Source organism: Diaporthe batatas (assembly GCF_019321695.1).
Source record: "Diaporthe batatas strain CRI 302-4 chromosome Unknown Contig00003, whole genome shotgun sequence".
NCBI lineage: Eukaryota > Fungi > Ascomycota > Sordariomycetes > Diaporthales > Diaporthaceae > Diaporthe > Diaporthe batatas.
The window spans coordinates 7,368,332-7,385,803 of NW_025408550.1; the positions used below are offsets into that span (position 1 = coordinate 7,368,332).

Consider the following 17,472-nt stretch of genomic DNA (forward strand, 5'->3'; position numbering starts at 1 on the left):
TAAAAGTATTATAAAACTTTATATAATAAATTTAATTAAATTAATTTTAAAATATAATTTTAAAACTTTTAAATATTTAATTTTAAATTAATAATAAAATTAAAATTATATAATAAAATTCTATTAAATAATAAATTTAATAAATAAAAACTTTAATTTTTAATAATAATAATTTTTTATATTTTAAGTTATTAATTAATAATATTAATATTATTATAATTCTTATAATAATATAAAAAGTTACTATTAATTTAAATTATTAATACTTATAAAATATAAGAATTATAACTCTTTAATTTATTATAATGTTTAAAGTTTAATTATAGTGACCTTACTTAATATATTTAATAATATTCTAGGAAGTTACCCTAAGCGTTGTCGACTTAGCTCCATCGCAACATTAGCAGTCGCACCGTCAAAAAAGTCGTTCATTATGACAACCAGGTCGTTGTTCCCACAAGCACGCACTGCGTTGTCCTTTACCCACGGGAGCGTCTTGCTGTCGCATATGGGCTTAGTGGCCAACAGGCAGCTTGTTGAGGCGCCTGCTTCAAGGACACTGTACACCACAGCCTTTGGTATATTCGAGGCCGTCGCTTGACATTGGATGTTGATGAAACCACGTCCACCGCAACAGTCCGGATGTAGAACGGAGCCAAAGCCTTCCACGATGCTATCGCCGTTCAGGGTGGCGTTTCCTGCGTCCGTGTAAGTGGACAGGGAGTCAACGTCGCGAAGCATGATTAACCTGCGCCGGTCGTGCCGCAAATCACCGATTGTTTTGGTTCGAAGATCATCTAGGTTCCCGGCTATCACGTGTTGGTGATGGCCTTCGAATTGGCGCAGCGCAGCCTGAAGGTGTCCGTTCTGCTGCTCGTCATTTGGTCGTTCGCAGTCCCCCGGGACGCCATCCCATCGCAGCTAATTCACGTTGCGAAGTCAAAATCGGTGTCTGCTAATCGCGGAAAACCAGAATGTGTGTGTTCCAAGGGAAAGCGGGGGCGCGCTGTACTGTAGTCGACGGTAGGATGACAAATCTTTTGAAAAGGCTTACCTGAACGACAATTATCTCAGTCGGATGCTCAACCAGAAACCGCACGACCTCGTTCAAGAAGTCCTCATAGGCCATCCCGGGTATAGCACTATGTTGAAAGTAAGGTCTGTCGGGCAGATGTTGCCTGACTTGATGATGACAGTAAGCAGGCCTGAACTCAAAGTACCTAGCTCCTAGCGCGAGTATGGTGGGTAGAGTATCTTTCTGGGTTATGGCAAGGCTAGAAATGATGTTTGGCGCTATGAGAGACCTGTAGCATTTGAATTAGCTACCTAGGTATGTAGGGGGTGAAAGAGCCCTGGAGTATTCAAATGTTTTGATGGATTACGGGAGGTAAGAGGGAACTCAGCTGGCTATAGCCTGCCTCACCACGTCTTGAAGCCAGTAAAGAGACAAGGACTTTGGCATACAGGCCACACATGGAAGATATTTCTCGTGGTAGGGATTCAATGTTGAGCTTGTATCCAAAAGACGCTTACACAGCTGGCCCTGAGAGCTTGTCGGCAAGATCTGCTAGAACTTGTGTGTACTTTTCCTCATTGGCGATGAGCGTTCGGACAACTGCACCACCTGCATGCTTGAGGATTGTAGCACAGTTTTGCATACTATTCATTCCCACGTCATGGGCCGCAGGTAGGACGAGCCTCCGAAACGGCTGATCTCGTTGGGGGGACCCAATGGGAGCCACCTGGCCTAGCCAGTCTGAGTAATTGGGCGTGACGGTAATGTAACACTGATGTCGGTTAGGAAGAATATCGTGGCCGTGGCCAGCCTCGTAAAAGCCGTACGAGACAATGATTTGCGGGTCTGGGTGGACAATTGAATGCGTGTTTGCGATGGCTGTCATTGTTCCCTCGCCCTAATACCAGTTGACGCTTCAGTTCATTTACACGCCCAAAATTCATGTGTTTTGGAACTCTGCAAACAGTACCTAAGTACAGAGGTGGATCGTGAATGGAGAATCGGAGCCTAATCGCGATTACTTACGACGCTGCCCGTGAGAGCATTCACCTCAACCCATTGCTCTGTGATCAGCCTACCCTCGTGCAGGACCTTGAAGACGAAGCGACCAGTCTTGTCGAAGAAGCTGTCAATCTTGCTGGTTTCGACCTCAAGGCCACCGTTCCAGAAGTGGTGCAGCTGGTCATTGACAACAGTCTGACCCGGGACTGACAGCTCAATGGAGCAGTCTGGTGCTGCGAGATAGGTATAAACCTGAATACCTTTACTTGGCATGTTGGTCCCCTTTTGTTTTTTTTGCGAGTCGTGTGAGTGAGAGAGATGTTGTGTGAGCAATCTTGTTTGCAGCTTTCGATGATAGAGGGGAAGTTTGCTCTGGGCTCAGCCAATGCCAGCCACAACAATAACCCGGTCGAGAGACGGCACGGCACGGGTTTGTCTTGGCTTCTCTGTGTTGCTGAGGGGCGAACTCGTCTTCCTAGGTCGGATGCTGGCCCTTGTAAGGGTTAGGGCTGTAGATCCGTCGACGAGCACTAAATCTCTCAGGCTTATTTTCGTGAACCAGGCCGTTGCGGAGGGCGTGGACGAGGAGCAGTGCAATTGGGCAGACGTGAACGGACTCGAAATCGAGGGACCGGAAGTATCTGACCTGGTATGCGCCGTTTTCATCCTTGTAGCCCTTCATATAGTGGAGCATGACGACAGCCCGGAGATCCTGGAACTGGGGCGGGCGGGTTGGACGTCGTCCGTCGCCGAGAGCAGCAGAGCCCCGCCTCCTCGGCCCTCCCGACGTCCTCGAGGAACAGACTGATATGCTGGTACTGCAAGTACTCGACGCCAGAGTACCCAACAGTCTGGGCAGCATCACCGGAGCGGCACCCCAGGGACGATATAAGAACGACAGACAGGCACCTTGAGACAATCATGTCAAAGTTCCAGGTACCAACCCTGGTAAAGTGCTCCAAGAACATTAGAAGCTACGGACCAGCCGGGAGACGGTAACGGAGCCTGTCCAGGTCCGCTCATTCCATTGCCCTCTTATCAGCCGCCCCTCCTTGACAGCCTGGATCGTGAAGGCCTGGAACTGCGCCCCGTCATGTTTGGTAAATTGAAAGCCATCTGCGGCGGACCAACGAAAGATACCATGCATTAGTATCAACTTGTAGGCGCTTTGGACGACGCTCAAGCTGGGCGCGGGCTTGTTCACCCCCCTCGGTTTTATCTTGCCTGTGATGGTTCGTGACGTCAGCTCGGGCCAGCAACAGGCAAACACCAAGCAACCACGCCCCGGGGCCGCCACCGGTGGAGGGCAGAGCAGACCAACCTATCATGGAGTCCAAGAAACGGATCAAATCCGCACCTGTAAAGGGCGTGTCGGGAGATCGACGAAGGGCCTGCTCCCGGAACGAGTTGAAACGAGCAACCCACAGCGAGATGCCATACTGGGAACTGGGGGCCCTTCCCTGGAAGTGGAGCTTTTTGACAGTCTTCTTTGACGAGACACGGTCCTCGGCAGCACTGGCGATGATCTGGTCGATGGATGCCTGACCAGCCCGGGGGTAGGGTTGCTCCTCATCGCTGGAGAACTCCAAGTCGGAGGAGTTGAAGTCGTCTTGGACGCCGTCCATCGCGAGGGCGCCCACTGGCTGACTGCTGATGGTGGTGAGTGATCTCGGCTTCTCTTTCTTCTTTGATGGCAGAGAGGAGAGGTATGGTTGGTAGCCGTGGTATGAAGCCGGGCTGGTGGTGGCGATACAGAAGAAGGGGGAAGAAGAGGGAGATGAGACGGCCTGGGGGTTGTGGATGTGTTGGGTGTTGGGAAAGCTCCCCTACTTCCTTCCTTCCCTGGAGAGGAAAGGAGTGACTGAACCCACTCGCTCACTCACTCACTCACCCGCCCACCCTCGAAAGAAGAAGGCACGACCACCACCAGAAGGAGCCAAGCCATCAGGCACCTATGACCCAAACCCTTAAGATTTGAAGTAACCCCCCACCCCTCTACGATCGTCGTAAGAGAAGGAAAGAGGAGAAGCAAGCGAGCCATATGCTGCCGGGTGGTGGTTGAATCTGGATGGCATGTTGTTGTGTTATGTTCCGGGGGGGGGGGGAGGTGGGTTGTGATCGCTTCGCTCAGAGATTGATATGTTCGCTGGCGCTCACAGGTCGCTCCGCTCCCGAGAAGGCAGGTGTAGCGAGTATAATGTGCCTTCTCGTAAGACAATGTGACGGCACAATACCATAAGAGGGACAAGAGTTCCACATGGATGTAAGCCTCGTGCTGCATCTCATTGAATAGTTTAAAGTGTGCGTGCCCCTTCTCCGGACCCAGGTACCTGTCAATGAGCAATATTGCGGCTCGCCCAGGGTCCACGGGTACCTCGTGTTCATGTTGTACTTAAAAAGCACACAGACCGCAAGGGGCTTGGGGATGGCATTAGGAACCTAGAATTGTGGGACAACAGCCCTGGAAATAGAGGGGTTCAGATGGAAGAGCTCAGTATCAACTTTGATTCCAAAGAGGGATCCTCATGTCCACCGTGATTACCTCACAAGACCCGCCCTTATATCAATGCCAACACACTGTCTCAGAAAAACGAGAGTTGCCCCCCCCCTGTTTTATTACCCCTGTTAAAAATTTTAAAGGTTTATTAAAAAGTAGTCTTCTTTTAATAACTCTATTAATACTTTACTTAAAAATATATAAAAAATATATTTATAATCCTTATAAAAGTCTTTATAAAAACTAATTTTTAAAATAATTTTTATTTAAAGTTTATGTATTCTTAAGGTTATAGGCTAAACTACTTAATAGGTTTATACACTTACTTATCTTATTAACTTAATAACCTTTATACCTTATATAAGAAAGATTTAATAATAAATATTTAAAAAATATTATTATATAAAGATTTTAATAAGGATTATAAATATATTTTTTATATATTTTTAGGTTAAGTAGTAATAAAGTTATTAAAAGAAGACTACTTTTTAATAAACCTTTAAAAATTTTGACAGGGGTCATAAAACAGGGGGGGGGGGGCAACTCTCGTTTTTCAGAGACAGCAGCTAGTGCTGTGATACTCCCAATCCACCCACACCGATTGATATTCTGCACACCAGCTGTGAGTACCACTTCAGGCTGCGGCAACACAGAATGGGATTGCGAGTAATGTGACGAGCTTGCAGTCTCGGTGACATTGGTTGCAGTCTCATTGTAATATCCAACCCGCGTGCCGATGACGCAAAGACTTGCAATTTCCTGATCGGTGAAATTGCCTGCAGACCCCTTTGGTGTCAATGTCAAACTGTAGTCGAATGGCGAGAAGCCCCCGGCTGCCCAAGCAGTATACCCGATGAAGGATCCTGTGTTCATATTGATAAAAGCCAGTTCGTTGCATAGATCCGTGATACACTTTCTAGGTCAGTCTTGCATTGACCCTGAGAAGACTTGAGACGGGACGGCAGAAATGACTCACGGAAGTGGTGTTGCCTCCTCCAGTCTCGCTCAGTATGGCTTTACGGCCATTGGCGGCCAAGAACTGAGCGAGAGGAGTGAATGTATCTTGAATGTGGTCTGAGACACATTCGAGATGTGTCCCACTCCCATCTGAGTCCAGATACTTACTCATGATTAATGACGGGATTCGCTCAGATCAGAGAGTTGACCAACCTTATGAACATCAAATATTAGGCTCGTGTTTGTTCCGTCTGGGTTATGGACTCGACTGAGGTTTCCAGCAGAACCGTTGCTAATGAATGTTTGAGCCCCGGTGAAGTCGGTCCCAGGCAGCAGAATCAGTTGCTTAGTAGCACCCGACATTCTAATAGCAGTGACAGCTGCCTGCACTGTGTTGGCCCATAAAGAAAGGTCCGGAATATCATGCGGTTCGTTCATCACGCCGAAGATCACTCTAGATTCGTTTTTGTACTATCGGAACCGAACATCAGCTCAGTGTTCAAGGTATAAGTGGCCCATGAAGGATCCGCGAACCTTGGTAGCAATTTGTGACCAGAGGCTCGCAAACTGCTCATTGGTTGGGCCTCCCTGGCCAATTATCTGGCCCTCAAAGCGAGCATAATTGTGGATGTCAACAATACAATAAGATCCGGTTGCAAGACAATCTTGAACAAGCTGATCATACTGTGCAGTATTATTCTGGTCCAGCGTTCCATCTGACGTCGTGAAACCGCTGGCTGCGATGTTGACGGCGCTGCCGTTGAGATTGTTGCTATTGATCATGAACTGCCAAGTAGTCGCTATATGAGTCAGTGTACGTGCGTAGACGGTGAGGAGCCCAGTAATTGTTCTTCACGTAATCTGAAAGTGTTTAGCCCCTTTTGGACGAAATGCCGCATTTGGGCTGCACCATCACTGTTGCCGTTGCCGATGGTGATCACAGGACCAAAAGCATTACTTAGATTGTGCTTCCCCTCTGCAGGACTGGGAGTTAGCCATTCAAGAACCACAGAATTAGTTTCTCAAGAAACATGGCGAGGAAAATGCAACCAGGTAGCCATAGCCTGTCTTTATACTTGCAGCCTGTGAGACCTCTGTCACATGGGCGGCAGATAGTATTGGTAAACTTGTTCTTGGTGGGATCAAGATTGAATCTAGAAGCTACTCACGTGTATCAGAGCCAAAATCGAAACCAGCGATATTGACACCCTGGTCAAATCATTAGCGTCAGCCGTGCACAGCACTCACCAGCAGCCAGAGACTCGAAGAACCTACTGCAAACGGTGAAGCGGCAGAAGTCACGGAGCTCTGGAAGAGAAAGAACAGCAAATGCACTATCACCGCTGATGCCATTGCGATAGGCATGATTCCACAGCAAAAATGAAGAAGTGGGGGAGGGGAAAGGTTTAAACGACGATGTCCAATCCAGGAGAAATCACTGGAGGTGAGGTCAGTTTATGTGGAAATCGGATTACCCTGAATTGACTGAGCCCTCCTGAACACGGATCAGCATTAGAAGGCGACGACGTGTCAGAGATGCAGCATCTTATGCAGATCTAAGTTCGGTCCGGGTAGAGTTGGCCAGTGGGATGGAAGAAGCCTTCCGGAATCAAAGCCCCTGGCCGGCCTGTGTAGATAGAACCATAGAAACAGAACGGAAGGTGGAAGCCTTGGCCAATGCAGGATTGTCGATGGCGCACGGAGATTTCGGAAGAAGATCGCAGGGTGGTGACGGGACGAATATGAAACCTTGAAAGTCGGAGATTGTTAGGAATTTAATTTATAAGTTAAAAGATAGATATCTACATTTTTACTTATATAATTATTATTTATTTAAATAGATATTATTTAAATTTATATTACTTAAATTTAATATATATAATAATAATAAAAATTTAAAGATTATTATTCTTATTTTCCTTATTATTATTCTTATTTTCCTTATTATTAATTTATTATTATTATTATTATTATTATTATTATTATTATTATTATTATTATTATTATTATTATTATTATTATTATTATTATTATTATTATTATTATTATTATTATTATTATTATTATTATTATTATTATTATTATTATTATTATTATTATTATTATTATTATTATTATTATTATTATTAGTTTATACTTAAATATAAGTTATAATAATATAAATAGATTCTAGTATTTATCTTAAATAAGTAAAGTGAGGATAGTGGGTCTGAGATCCCCGCCTTGGGTCTGGCATGTGGTAGGGATATTCAAACCAGGCTAAAGGAATTTCATTTGTCCGGGTTGCCAAGAGACTTGTCCGTTCTTGTTCCTCTGTGCCAGTCAGTGCCAATGACCATTGCAAAGTGTCCCATTGCTTGAGGTGAAGCGTCCACCTCTCTCATAGCGTTCCTGCATTCCTTTTCTCACCTTTTTTTTTTCAATGAAAGCAGTGTGCGCTACTGTCTGTTGGAAGAAGCATCATTGATATCAGTCTACTACGGGTACTACTAGTACCGAAGTTAGCTTCTGCAGGTGTCGTTGCCCGTCAACGTCATCTCATGCCTGCATGATCCTACCCCCTTTCGCTCCCACTTTCCTTGCTCAAATCACGTTACGGTCCATTCGGAATGGCTTCACTTCGTAAATAAAATGGAGATCACATATGCTGCCCAAGACCTTTCGGAGGCAGCGCTTGGAGGACCAATTCGGATCGAGGATGGGCGCTTTGTTGATGCATACGGCAGGACGCTCTGCCTGCGAGGCTTCAACGTCGCGGGCGCAAGCAAGATGCCGACCAGACCGAACGGATTCACGCACCTTTGGGACAGAGACTCTTTCTACCAACACCGCACTGTCGACTTTACCGGGCGGCCCTTCCCACTGGAGGAAGCGCCCCTTCACTTCCGACGACTGCAGACCTGGGGAATGCCTCTAATTAGGCTGCTTGTGACGTGGGAATCACTCGCTCATGCCGGTCCGAACCCGACCACCGACTTGGATTTGGACTATGTCGCCTACCTTCGTCAGCTCATCGAGATGATGCCCAGGTATGGCCTCAAGTGCTTCATCTGCGCCCACCAAGACGTGTGGAGCCGTTTCTGTGGAGGAAGTGGTGCCCCTGGCTGGACCCTAGAGGCTGCCGGTCTTGACATGGAGGCTTTCGCCGACACCGGAGCGGCCTATATTCACGGACAGGACGAGGCGAGACGAGCCAGAGCGCCACCCAATGAGCGAGAGCCGAGTGGCCCTTTTGTGTGGCCGTCTGGGAACCAAAAGCTGGCTGCATCCACTATGGCGACCCTGTTCTGGGCCGGTGAATCCCTTGCGCCTCAAATGAGATGTCTTCGCTCTGCTCTGGAAGGCAACGGTGACGCTGAGGAAGTCTCGATCCAGCAGTTTCTTCAGGATGCCCTCATCGAAGCATTTGGCCGTCTCTCGGACGAGTTGGGGTCCCTGGAGGCATGCGTGGGCTTCGAGCCCATGAATGAGCCTGACCGCGGCCTGATCAACCTTCACGACTTCAACAGCTGGAACTATAATACAGACCTGCATATAGGGTTCTTCCCTTCTCTGATCCAGTCATTAGCGCTGGGTAGTGGCTACCCCCAGGAGGTTCCATATTACGTCAAATCATGGCCATGGCCGACACGTCAATCTCATCAGACATTGCTGGATCCCAAGGGTCGGTCCGCGTGGCTGACAGCAGCCAAAAGTCCTGTCGTTGACCGACCTCGAGGCATGGGCAAGTGCGTATGGCGTACCCACGGTGTCTGGGATTGGGACGAGCAAAAGCAACAACCTGTTGTTCTGCAAAGCGACTATTTCGACTATGACCACCGCGCTGGCCGGGAGGCACATAAGATTGAGTGGTACAGAGACTGTTATGCTCCATTCGTATTGAAGTTCACGGAGCGTGTTTCTGGGCGCTTTCAAAAACACTTCTCCTTCGTCGAGCCTCTGCCCAATCAGTTCATGCCACCCTGGAAAGCCGAAGATCGTACCATCCTCCAGACAAGACATAACACAGGCACGGCCATCGACTTAGATCCCCCTCAAAATCTTGTCTATGCGCCTCATTTCTACGATTTAAATGTTTTGTTCAGCAAGAGGCACACGTCGATAAGTGTAAATGTTCAGGGGCTGAGCAGGGGCATGTTCATATTACGAGCCCTCTACTTTGGCGCAGCCGGCCTGCGCAAGAACTACACGGCTCAGCTTCGAAACATTGTCCATCATGCTAACGCATTCCTCGGAAAACTCCCAATAGTGATTGGAGAGGTCGGCATCCCATTTGACGTAAATGGGCGCGCTGCTTTCAAGACTGGGGACTTTGACAGCCAGCGCGAGCTGATGCACGCTCTCGTCTCCGCTATGGAGGACAACTTTGTTGCTTTCACGCTTTGGAATTATAACCCAGTCAATGCAAATGAGCATGGAGATGGTTGGAATGACGAGGACTTCTCAATAGTGACCAGCGATAGCACTGTGGCTGACTACCGGAATGAGCAGCATGAGGGTGACGAGCTATATCGTGGAGCAAGAACGCTAGACGTCGCGATTCGCCCTTATGCGGTCAAGGTTGCTGGCGTTCCGACTCGTTCTCTTTGGAACCCGCGGACCCTGATGTTCGAATTCGAATGGCAAAGCGGTCTGGATAGACATGGGAGTGAGAAGTCTCGGGTCACCGAGATCTATCTTCCAGCCTATCACTACGGCACCCACAAGCTCCACATCGAAGTTCATGACGGCAAATGGTCAGTCGACGCTGAGAAACAGACACTGTACATAATTCAGGAGAAACATCGTGTCGGATTCCATAAGGTTGTGCTACAGATACAAGACGTCCAGGAGCACCTGCTTCGGAGGGTCGAGTGTCGACGGAGAGCATTCCCTTGTGGTTTTCCACTCAGTATGATGCCACCGGTAGTTGAGGTCTGGGTGGAGTCCGTCTCTTTCGATCATGCTTTCTGGGCATTTTCTTTAGTCATCGCTTTAGCCGCCATGTACGCAAGAATCCTGTCCTAGGGGCGATGTATGTTCTCGAACGCAGGTAGCTGGCCAATGGCCTTCTGATTTCTCATCCAATGTTGTAGAGGAATGGATCTCTGATTTGGAGTTCAGGCATGACAGGGTTTTGAGGTTCGGCTTGAATGTATTCCATGTGTACCCTTTAAGACGGAGTGAACAATTCTCGGAGGGGCGAAGACCGTTGTGGCTCTCATGAGCGTGGCTGCCAAGCAGACAAGTGGGCATTCTGCTGCGAAGACAACGTGGTCGAGACCACTACCTAGGTAGCGATTGTTTTGGAACAGGGCATGATCCCTATCCTATCTACTCACAGTGCACTCCGCTGAGCCTGACACACTCCTATTAGACTCGGAAGTCGCCGTCAATTTTATCACTGCGTCCACATCTGCACTCTCGGCGGCAGCAACAGCGACTACAACTTGCGTCGTCGCACCAAATTCTGCCACAGCAAGCTCATTCGGCAACTCTACACTCCAGCCGCTGGTAGTTGTGACGGCGTCGAGTCGGTACACGTCGCTTCTAGTATAGCGCCCCAATGTTGCGTTTTCCCCAAGTGTCTGCTTGCCAGTGTTGGTCAGGTCAAATACACACGCGGCGCTGCGGGCAGTAGAGGGGCTGCCGGATCCAACAACAGCACCGGGGCTGAGCTCGACGCCGCTCACGCCTGCGATGCTGCTCGCCAGGGCACGGGCCCCGACGGTATAATGTAAAACGCCCAGATCGTCCCGGCGACGTTCGAGGACATATAAGTGCACGCCATTAGCCTCATCTATGTGCTCATACTGGCTGCCTGATCTCGTGCCGGCGTGAAATAAGGCATCGGCAAGCTGCCGGTAATCGCCGACTGTCACCTTCTCCTCTCTGCCGTCAGGGCGAATGTAGTCCACAATGTCAATGTCTTGTGGATTCGCGTCGATGGTCCATTGAAATGGCTGGCTCCTGTCCGAGTTCTTAATCTTGCTGATCATAACACCGCTGTCCGGTGTGAAGCTATCGGCACCCATGCGGTCTACAACCTCAAGGTCATATGAGTTATAACCGCCACCATCACACAACGGCGCGGTAGAAATATTGCAGTAGGGCGACAAATCGGTGCCGAACACGATACGCACGCCAATCAGACCATTAGGGTTGTCCACTGCGCGAGCAGTCACTTCAGCCGTCACGACTCCGGAAGATTCCAGGTCGGATTTCTGAACGATCAAGACATTAGACTCGTCTGTCAGTCCGAGCTGAAGCTTATCTCGGACGGTGTGAAGTGCACCTATCGTCGCGCCTTGAAGGGAGGGAATTTGCCATCTGCATCATTCAGAATCAGTCGTCAAAGAGCCAAAGAAGTAGCTCTGTGCTATTAATATAGCAAAAAGTAGGCCATAGGATGTAAAGACTGTATTTCAAAGCTGCTTACCGAGTGTGGGGCCCCCCAGGCCCGTTGAAGCTGCCTCGAGACATCATGGACCACGGGCCTGTGTAGGATCTCCTCGCAGGAGTTCCGTACGGGTTGTTGTAATTGTCGCCAATACCTAGGAGGTGAGAAAGCTCATGAGCGTATGTGGCAGCGCCAGAGCTTTCTGCCTGCGTTGAGGATCCCCCGCCAGCGTTAGGCCATATTGTCGATGCTGATGCCCAAGAAGTCCACTCAACGTATCGGGTTTTCGCATAATTTGGCAATGAACTATTTACAGGCGGGCCAAATTCATCGGTGACATCTTCGTTAGTAAGGAATTTCATGACGCCAAATTCCTGCCAAGACCCTGACTCGTCCTGCCCTATATTGTTCATAGTCAGCTGTCGAAGAACTAATGACAGAACCTCATACTAGGACGGCAAGTAGTAGGCCAGAAGTTAAAGATAGCCTGCCTTAAAACTTATAGCCTGTGGGGTCTTCACAATGAGGCTGATAATGGATCTGAGTGCACATGTGTTCTTGAAGTGGTAGAAATTATATCTAAAAGCTGCTTACCAGCACTGAGGATGAAGACTAGTTCAAAGCTGTCAGCAGTGGCGTTGCCGACGTCTCCACGCCATGCCGCGAAAGCGTCTGTTCGAAGGTCCGCAGTGCACGGCTCCTCAGGAGGACAGGCTCCTGGGTTAAATCCCTCCTCATCGACGCCGTACTGGAACGACTTGGAAGGGAGCCTGTAGGCACCGAAAGCAGTCAAGTCGACGCCATATCGGCCTGCAGAGTCCTCCATCCAGTACTCGTGTAAGGTATGGTTGCGATTGAGGTCTTGTGGTTTGTTGAGAAGATCCCTGTAAAACGCAGGGACATCCGCACGGTCGAGTTCCGAAGCATCTGACTGAGGGTTGTTGAAAGGTGTTGACCCAACAGGCTTCGTGATGGTGAAGTTCTCGTCGGGATAGTCCACAGCAACAAGCGCAATCCTGAAGTTTCTGATAGACCCAGTTTTCGCCGGGTTTGACCAGTCGGTGCCAGGGGGGGACACGAAATCATCCCATGTCATCTGCAGCATCTGAAGTCAGCTAATGAGGCACCAATACGGGAGTGTCATTCAAAACCAAAGAGGGGTGGCGGGTATGTCACGGGTTGAATTGTTATCCGGGATCTGCTTACATTATCTGGGTTCACCCAAATTTGAGGGTCCAGCACCGCAAATGGCTCCTCGATGGCCCTGCAATCAAGCGAGAGTCGGGCCGGAGCAGCGTAGGCAAAATTGGCCAGCACGGCCGCTGTAAGGTATTTTGCGCCCTTGGATAGCATCGTGGCAATCAAGACCAGTGCTGAGATTGGGCACATCGCAGACAGAAGCTGCAGTGTTCCGCTGAACCGTGCGTAGAGTATGGCCTTTTTATAGACCTTGCCGTTCACCACGTCGTCTCCGCACGTTCTGAGACCCTGTGCATGGTAGGGTGACATTGTTGAGGATCTACGGTTCAAAGACTGCATGAGGTGCTGCTCATCCCAGTTATCTACCTGCTGCATTCGGTAGCTGGTTACTGACAAGATGGAGACGCCAAGCGATTAAGGTGCTGCCAAGGAGCTTGCCTGGTGCGACTGTAGGCTTCCGATGCGCGGAAGCTTACACAGAGAGCGTGGGTACCGTGCATACAAACAGTATCACCTCGCGCAGTGTAGTGTAGGCGGGTTGCCCAGTGTATTCTTTCCGCTGAATGTTGCTGTTCCCTGACCTTGATGTGGCATTACGATACGACTTGGCCGAAATCGGTACGCAGCAAGATATCCCCTCTGAAACGGCAGTAGACGCAACCTTGGAATGGCGAAGCGCTTTGTACAATGTTATACTCGCGTAACAAGGTCGCTCATTCGATCGAGTACAACTCCAAGAACACGATCCAAAGTGGATGTATGCTCAAGAGTTTCAGCCTGATTCTCGATCCCTCATCTGCAGCGTTTGCTCAACACGCTTTGCGCGCATAGGTCAGAGAGCAGCCTGAAGGGAGGGTCCAGGCCATTTGTGGAATGGGAGAGATCTTGCCAAAAGTTCAGCTGCAAGGGGTATAACTGTTTCTAATGTTGGAGTCTCCAACGGACTTGGCGAGCAGCGACGAGTGGCATCGAAGTATCATGGAGACGGCCCATCGAAAGACACTCTGCGACTGACCACGCGACTTCTAACGCTTGTGTCACGACTGATAGCCCTTCTTATCTCGGCATCCTCCTCTTCCTCGTCATCAAGCTGCTCCTTAGGCAGCCTGACGGCACGATCCAGGGCCACGGGCAAGCCACGGTGTCTCCCTCGTACTAAATAAGTATGAGGTTAGATCTGCTACAGATCCAAGAGTGTTGCATCATAGAATATCTAGGAGGAAAATTGAAAGTTCTGCGAAAGGAGAGGAATGATTGCTTACTCATGACCAACACCATGACAATTTTGCTGCCAGTATATAAGCCCCCACTGAAACTATACGCCTGATTTGGCAAGCCCAGCGACAGCCCTATGTTCGTGTAACCGCTAACGACCTCAAACATGATATTGAAAACGCTGTAAGTCTCCGGATCGAGGATGCTGTGCTTTGTCTCAATCACTGCAATAAGGAACATAGCGAGCGCCATCCACCAAATATCGTGGGAGAGCTGGCTTCGTACGTGCTGCGAGACGAGGTCGACCTCTCCTTCGTTCGTGGTCGATATTGATGCAATCGTTGTCGAAGAGGAATTTGAAGGTATTGGCGAGGAGCCGTGGAAGAAGGTGCTTCTTGAGGCGCCGCCGTTAACGCGGCCAGGCCGCCGCGGTGCGCTGACACCGACACCCTGAAAGCCTGTCATGCGCCGCTGGATCTGGCGCCCAACAAAGGCTGTACCGCGCCGGCCGACTTGAGCGAGTTTCTTGATGGAACGAGTTGACAAGTTGGAGGTCTGTGAAAAAGCCGAAGTGGGTGAGAATGGCCCATTGTTCCCTTGTGGCACCGCTAGCAGTGACTGGGCAGCGAGCTGGGCACTCTCTCCTTTTCCAGGATCCATCTTCTCGTCGCTGTCAGGCTCATCATCTCCAGCATAAATACCGAGAGACCGCTCCTCATATACGTTGGAGTTTCGCATTGTGATAGTACCTGGATACGTCTCGAGGTACATAATGACAAGCCACAGCACCTGAATGTCAAAATATGCGATGGACGGTGGTATGATGGCGAACCCGCCAGACCAGATTGCTTTAATCATGGTAAGTGAATGGACCAAACGCGGCCGTTGGGGGGCGAGCTCAACGAAGATACTCACATATTGACTGGAAGAGCATGTTGAACACCCGCTCACCAGAAGGATTTGTGTCCAGGGCTGAATTCCCGATACTCAGGACCAGCAATGCAACCCAGTCCGCGGCCACCAGAACAACAAGCATTGCAACAAGTAGCCAAGTAGGCTTAGAGGGGAAGAGCATGGTGTATACTCGACGTGGGTACTTGAGCGTGAAATCGAGAGTCTCCTTGGTGATGGCATAGTCTCCCTCAGAAGTGCCATATTTCAAGACTTGAGACATGATCCAGAGGATCAGTCTCAAAACTGATGCGTATTAGCCGCATGCTACGAGGCATAAAGCATTGCATCCTGGGATGTTGAAACCAATGACAGACAGGGGAGTAAGCCAAGAGGAAAATGGATGCACCCACACCTCGAGGCCTGGGTTTTTGGTATGTGACTGGTTGATTGGCAGACCGAGCTAGGGTTTCCAACTAGGGGTGGGTGCGAGACGCGCATAAAAGGAGAGGATGCTTACATGCCGGGAATGCTGCACTGCCCGCAAGCATCAAGAAGACCGTGACCACCAATAGGAACCAGGCGCTCTCGAATGCCGCGATACCAGCATCCAAAAGCGTCAGACCACCGTTGTTGAACGCAGAGATTGCGATGAACACACCTGTCCACCAGGGGTTTTGTGCATTCTCCCTGGCAGCTGAAGGATTGTTGACCGCTATCCAGGCCCCGAGGGCGATGGCACCGAGGATCTGCCAGAGGAAGAAGTACACCGTGACCGTGGCAATGAGCAGCTTTATGGCGCGGTACTCGACACCGCCTAGGTATTCACGTTCTCGTGCTGTTAGGTTGTGAAACTGCCCGTTCCGGCCGACATTGACCTTGTTCTGTTTCAGGAATGTGTCGATACTGAAGGACGGCTCCTGGTTTGATCGAGACGGACGCCCATTCGAGGTATCTTGACTGACTGAAGATTTCTGGCTGGTTACCTGCGGGCTCCCACGCTGGTATGCACTGGAGACCCCAAGCCCCGTTGCGTGACTGGGCTCGCCCTCGGTGATAGGGTCCAGAAATTTGATGCTTCGCCCGCCGGGGCTTATGGGAATTTCCGACGGGGTGGGCTTCAAGTTTGGGGGAGCCAGGAATGGACCCCTTGCGGCCTCCAGGTCAGCCTGTGTCTTCTTCTCAGCCAGCTCACCCGGCGTTGGTGACTTTGACTTTTGCGAGTCGCCTGTGTTGGGGGATGCGGCAATCCTGGTGCCCAAGCCTGCCATCATGGATTGGTCCCTATCGCGAGAGACTGCGGTGCGAAACCTCTGGGATCTTGATTCGGTCTTGTCTCTGGAGCGAAAGGTGGACATGACAGGCAGCCCAAACATGGCGCCGGCCATTCCGACGACTGCACCTGTCGACTTCATCTTCCGGTCTCTTTCAGCCTGCACTATATCCTTGAAGCGTCTCTCAAAAATGTACATCCCTAGTATATGTCAGTGACGTGCTATAGAACCTGGAGGCTCATGTTCTGGATCATGCCCAAACATGAGAGACGGGAAGAGGAAAGGGATGACACGGACTGAAGACAAGTGTGAAGATGGATATCATGATGGGGTTCCCCAGCATGAGGAGGACTGCCAGAATAACTTGCTGGCCAGTGGACATTGCTACAAGGTGTTAGTGTGGGCGGGCGGATATCTCGTGTCTGTATGTGGGTACTGACCGCTGATGTTGACCGTGTTCAGACCGGCCGATGTCAGGGCGGAAAAGGCCAGGAACATGCTGTCCCAGAAGCCGATACTCAGGGCAGGACGAGAGGCGCCCCAGAAGATGAGAGTCGCGGCCAGGCCGACAAGGAGAAAATATGCATAGTGGCAGGTTATGTAGTTGACCGGGGGCAGCCATGGCCTGATGCTCGCGCCCAGGCGGGACAGGGCGCCTTTGTAGCCCATGTTGACGAGATTGCGTCGGTGTTTTGCCCGGCTACCTACCCTAATAAGGCATGAACGTTTGAAGCTGGCGCACCGAGAGGAAGAGGATCGTTCTCGGGGTGGGCCCGAACCCAGACGGGCTCACGAGCAGCATCTTGTCTTGAAGTATTTTGTGTTCTGGCGGCCCACATTTGTGCAATATCGCGTTGGTATCGCGTTGGTGGCCTACGAAGTCTTCTTTTAGCAGTTGGCGACGAGCGAGGATCAGTGGGCTGCATGGCGGCGGCCGCATGAGGCTCGAGGAAGTGGCCCAAGGAAGTGGCCCAAGGAAGTGTGGCCCTGGTGTTGGGCAACGGGTAACACCGAGGGCCATCAGCTGATGTCTCCTGCTAAC

At 50.0% G+C, this 17,472-nt stretch overlaps 5 protein-coding genes across 5 annotated transcripts; 1 reads left to right on the plus strand and 4 right to left on the minus strand.

Moving 5' to 3' along the window:
• Nucleotides 1-302: 302 nt before the first annotated feature.
• On the minus strand, nt 303-2,399 carry KVR01_003737 (uncharacterized protein). The gene is made up of 4 exons (XM_044792792.1): nt 2,042-2,399; nt 1,534-1,913; nt 1,055-1,304; nt 303-921 (listed from the first exon to the last, which is right to left on the minus strand). Exons 1-4 carry the CDS (start codon nt 2,288-2,290, stop codon nt 364-366), a joined length of 1,437 nt encoding a protein of 478 aa, XP_044648752.1. The 5' UTR covers nt 2,291-2,399; the 3' UTR covers nt 303-363.
• A 2,526-nt stretch (nt 2,400-4,925) lies between these two features.
• Nucleotides 4,926-6,824, minus strand: KVR01_002656 (uncharacterized protein; the record flags this gene model as incomplete). The annotated part of the gene is made up of 7 exons (XM_044791802.1): nt 4,926-5,426; nt 5,491-5,634; nt 5,685-5,942; nt 6,006-6,271; nt 6,328-6,447; nt 6,641-6,680; nt 6,747-6,824. The coding sequence occupies 7 exons, from the start codon at nt 6,822-6,824 to the stop codon at nt 4,926-4,928; spliced, it is 1,407 nt and encodes a 468-aa protein (XP_044647671.1).
• Nucleotides 6,825-8,102: 1,278 nt separating this feature from the next.
• Nucleotides 8,103-10,478, plus strand: KVR01_002937 (uncharacterized protein; the record flags this gene model as incomplete). The annotated part of the gene is made up of 1 exon (XM_044786627.1): nt 8,103-10,478. One exon carries the CDS (start codon nt 8,103-8,105, stop codon nt 10,476-10,478), a length of 2,376 nt encoding a protein of 791 aa, XP_044647952.1.
• A 302-nt stretch (nt 10,479-10,780) lies between these two features.
• KVR01_002208 (uncharacterized protein) lies at nt 10,781-13,359 on the minus strand (the record flags this gene model as incomplete). The annotated part of the gene is made up of 4 exons (XM_044792323.1): nt 10,781-11,780; nt 11,890-12,250; nt 12,445-12,946; nt 13,057-13,359. The coding sequence occupies 4 exons, from the start codon at nt 13,357-13,359 to the stop codon at nt 10,781-10,783; spliced, it is 2,166 nt and encodes a 721-aa protein (XP_044647223.1).
• A 290-nt stretch (nt 13,360-13,649) lies between these two features.
• KVR01_002983 (uncharacterized protein) lies at nt 13,650-17,338 on the minus strand. Its single transcript, XM_044785511.1, has 6 exons — nt 16,871-17,338; nt 16,728-16,814; nt 15,677-16,630; nt 15,181-15,462; nt 14,313-15,113; nt 13,650-14,205 (listed from the first exon to the last, which is right to left on the minus strand). Exons 1-6 carry the CDS (start codon nt 17,097-17,099, stop codon nt 14,027-14,029), a joined length of 2,532 nt encoding a protein of 843 aa, XP_044647998.1. The 5' UTR covers nt 17,100-17,338; the 3' UTR covers nt 13,650-14,026.
• Between the last annotated feature and the right edge of the window lie 134 nt (nt 17,339-17,472).

Coding starts and splice junctions, on each gene's coding strand:
- KVR01_003737 (XM_044792792.1), bottom strand. CDS start 2,290: ATGCCAAGTAAAGGTATTCAGGTTTATACCTATCTCGCAGCACCAGAC. Junction 1,305..1,533: donor AAGCTCTCAGGGCCAGCTGT/GTAAGCGTCTTT, acceptor CAAATGCTACAG/GTCTCTCATAGCGCCAAACA. Junction 922..1,054: donor CTGAGATAATTGTCGTTCAG/GTAAGCCTTTTC, acceptor AACGTGAATTAG/CTGCGATGGGATGGCGTCCC.
- KVR01_002983 (XM_044785511.1), bottom strand. CDS start 17,099: ATGGGCTACAAAGGCGCCCTGTCCCGCCTGGGCGCGAGCATCAGGCCA. Junction 16,815..16,870: donor GAACACGGTCAACATCAGCG/GTCAGTACCCAC, acceptor AACACCTTGTAG/CAATGTCCACTGGCCAGCAA. Junction 14,206..14,312: donor TGTCATGGTGTTGGTCATGA/GTAAGCAATCAT, acceptor ATACTTATTTAG/TACGAGGGAGACACCGTGGC.